Source organism: Austrofundulus limnaeus, unplaced genomic scaffold (genome assembly GCF_001266775.1).
Source record: "Austrofundulus limnaeus strain Quisiro unplaced genomic scaffold, Austrofundulus_limnaeus-1.0 Scaffold196, whole genome shotgun sequence".
Taxonomy (NCBI): domain Eukaryota; kingdom Metazoa; phylum Chordata; class Actinopteri; order Cyprinodontiformes; family Rivulidae; genus Austrofundulus; species Austrofundulus limnaeus.
In genome coordinates this window covers 889,818-893,141 of record NW_013952598.1, presented here as the reverse complement: position 1 = coordinate 893,141, position 3,324 = coordinate 889,818, and the positions used below count along the sequence as shown (strand labels likewise).

The 3,324-nt window shown below is 36.9% G+C and overlaps 1 protein-coding gene across 1 annotated transcript in view; it reads left to right on the top strand.

The window, feature by feature from the left end:
- The first annotated feature begins 887 nt into the window (after positions 1-887).
- gnl2 (G protein nucleolar 2) overlaps positions 888-3,324 on the top strand; it is a 12,990-nt gene continuing 10,553 nt past the window's right edge. The window contains exons 1-4 of the mRNA XM_014018601.1: positions 888-1,090; positions 1,615-1,699; positions 1,801-1,895; positions 2,301-2,440. Coding sequence (XP_013874055.1) covers positions 1,027-1,090; positions 1,615-1,699; positions 1,801-1,895; positions 2,301-2,440 — 384 coding nt within the window. The 5' untranslated portion in view covers positions 888-1,026. The remainder of the gene's footprint in view (positions 1,091-1,614; positions 1,700-1,800; positions 1,896-2,300; positions 2,441-3,324) is intronic.

Below are 3,324 nucleotides of genomic sequence, written 5' to 3'. Positions count from 1 at the left end.
GGAAGGAAGGAAGGAAGGAAGGAAGGAAGGAAGGAAGGAAGGAAGGAAGGAAGGAAGGAAGGAAGGAAGCTTGAACTGAAATTAATTTGACGTCTGTTGTATTAATCCCTTTATTTCCTAAAATAGACATGTGTTATATCAATGTAAAATAAGAAATATGTCTACTTCCTGTTTTATAGAAATTGTGTTTTTATTCCAGTGGATTGCTGATAAAGTAAGTTCAATTTTCATCTGTATGAAACTGAACAGAGAACATTCCTGTCTCCCTGCTGTATAAACTGAATGGCGCCTCTGCAGACTGAACTTGCCTACCGTGGCTTTGAGCCACACTTGTATAACGTATCACACACAAACTGTGAATACAGCATCACCACAAACAGAAAAAGTAGCCTCTAGTAATATTATATCAGAGAGGTGTACTTTAATCAATACTGTCCCTACAAATATTTATAGTTATTAGCCAAGATTTGTTGTACTGTTGAGACAATTGGGTTTTCTCTGTTCAATATTGAAGCTGTATGAGGGCACACTTAGAAAACATTGTTAAAACATATCCAAACATCTTTTTCACCTAGTATAATGTGAAATATTTTTTAATGAGAAAGGGTACAAATCTCAGTTACACACAAATGTGAAATCAGCTTCAGCAGGAAATATCATGCGTCACAACTCAAGAGCGCCCTCTTCTGGAGAAAATTGACTATGCTGCGTTTCACAAGTCTGAATTCTGAATGAAGGATTTATTGTAACTCTTAAAGTATTTTAAAAAATTTAATTTAAACTTGAAAATGACTTGAAACATTAACATTTTTCTATTTAGCGCTTCTAAGAGCAGCTCTCTGGTTGCGTCCATTGTGGCGTCCCTACCGTGATGACGTACTTCCTGTTTCACTGTGGGGACACGTGTGAAGTGCCCGTCGTTGAGCTGAGGGGAGAAAAAGAGCAGCAAACTTCTGTTTTCAGACACCCTGGTCTGATTTTTGGGGCGTTTTGTTTGTGGGAAGCTTCGCCGATTAAGTGTACAACATGGTGAAGCCTCAGTACAAGGGAAAATGCTCGATAAACCCCTCGACGTCCAGCTCCAACCCCGGTGAGCTTCACAGTTTGTTTACACCCAATGCTAACGCTAATGCTAAAATTGCTAAGTAGTCTGGGAGATTCATACAGTTTAACATTTTTGTTGGTAAAATAATGTTGTGGTAAATGGTATACTAGCATAGTGAATAATGGCACATAAAATAATATACGTTATTCTAGTTTTACTACCTTGTGTTGCACAAAATTGTCAAGTCTAATTGGCACTGAGAGACAAATACTTATGGAGGTAAATTAATCATAAACTCGCGTCCCTTGCCATTTGTGGTTTCATTTTTTATTACTTTTATACCTAAGGTTAGTTTATGTAAACCGATTTTAAATGTATAATATTGAACTCGCCCAAAAATTCATTACATCTTCAGATTTTTAAAAGTCTTCTTCTAAAGTATCAACTGTTAGGTCTCACACCATAAAAATAGCTCTGTGATCTTGCTGTACTTATGTTTTGTGTATTCATCTGGTTTAAATATTTATAGATGTAATTAATTAAAACTGAACGTTGCATCTTTTTCACAGATCGACCCAAAGGGGCAGGTGGGAACAACATGAGGGACCGAGCCACCATCAACCGCCTGAATATGTATAGGCAAAAGCAAAGATGGTAATGGATGATACTGCATTGTCTTTCGTTGATAATGTGAAGTTTTCATGTGTAATATAACAGCAAGTGTGTTCACTCTGTTCCTGTGTWTCTGTTCCCAGTAATAAACATGGAAAGGTCATCAAACCCTTACAGTACCAGTCCTCCGTTGCTTCAGGAACAGTAGCCAGAGTTGAACCTAATATCAAATGGTTTGGTGAGTGTAATTTCTGACTGTTATTGTTCTGTTGGAATAGTCTGCACGTTTTAGAGTATTTTTATTTAATTAACTTGTTTTGTAGATGGAACATATGATCAGTAGCTTATTAACTTCTAAATACAAACATAAGTTTATACTGGGTAAAGTCAACACAATATAATATAGTAAAAGGTTTGAGCTCAAATGTGTATCTCTTTTTTATTATTATTATTTTTACATTTTATAAGACTAAATAAGAAGAGGTTTTATTTATAAATTTTCTGGAAGCCCTCAGGAATTCAGAATCCTTAAGTCTAAAAATGCTTGAGAGGGGCTATTGGGGAAAGTGATGAGACGTGGGCTTGTAAATATGATTAGCAGCAAGAAATTGTAACCAAAAGAGTCCTAATTTATATTTTTCAGCAAATACCCGTGTGATCAAGCAGTCGTCACTTCAGAAGTTCCAAGAAGAGATGGAAACAGTACAGAAAGATCCATATCGTGTTGTAATGAGACAAAGCAAACTTCCCATGTCTCTGTTGCATGACAGAGTTAAAGCCCACGTAAGTATAAAGACTATAATCCTGTCCTGGTTTTAAATAATAAGTTTTTTTTTTTGACAGATTTTTTTTTGTCATAAAGCTTTGAAAATTTGGAACTTTTGACAATCTGGCTTTTATGAAGCATTCCTGATCAGGATTAGGGCTCTCCTGAGGATAGCTGGCTTTGAGTTTTATGAGGTGAAATGAACTAATGTTTCTCTTTAATCATCATTCACTTATGGCATTTCATGAGACAGTTCTCTTTTGCCAAGCTTTAACTTTTCCATTCCAGAATCAGGACTATTTTAACATCAAGTTATATTTGTTGTTACGCCACAAACTATCATTTCTCATAAAAATAAGATCTCTTAAAACAGAGATTCTTAACCTATGGGCCGCAGCCCAATTGTGGTCCGTGAGCGCCACCTTGAGGGCCTCAAAAGAACAACAGTTTTTAACTTTGGGCCRCAGAGGGCTGCAGGTTAGTACACCTCGTTGCAGCAAAACATAAGGGGCGGGGTCGTGCCCGAGGCCCGAGCCATACCAAATGTAGAAATGGCGCCATTGCAAACCGGAACTATAGGGGGCGCTGTTTCCTATACTAGCAGCAGCTTATTCTTTTTAATTTTTTATTGATCTTTATAGATCGTTGTTGTGTCTGCCGAGTGGTGAATAAATCCACAAGTCCACCAGTCCACCGGGAGTTACTTCTGTTTTATTCAACTTCCACATAACTCTGGCTAACAGCAACCGTTAGCGGTACTTCCGGTATTAGCAACTCGGTATTTCAAAATAAGAGTTCGTTTTAATACAGTCAGAGCCTGGTCCGTTTAAAATCTATGAAGCAATAAATTTTCAACTAAACTATCTATTGGTTATTCCTCATTTTCAACACAATATTATCT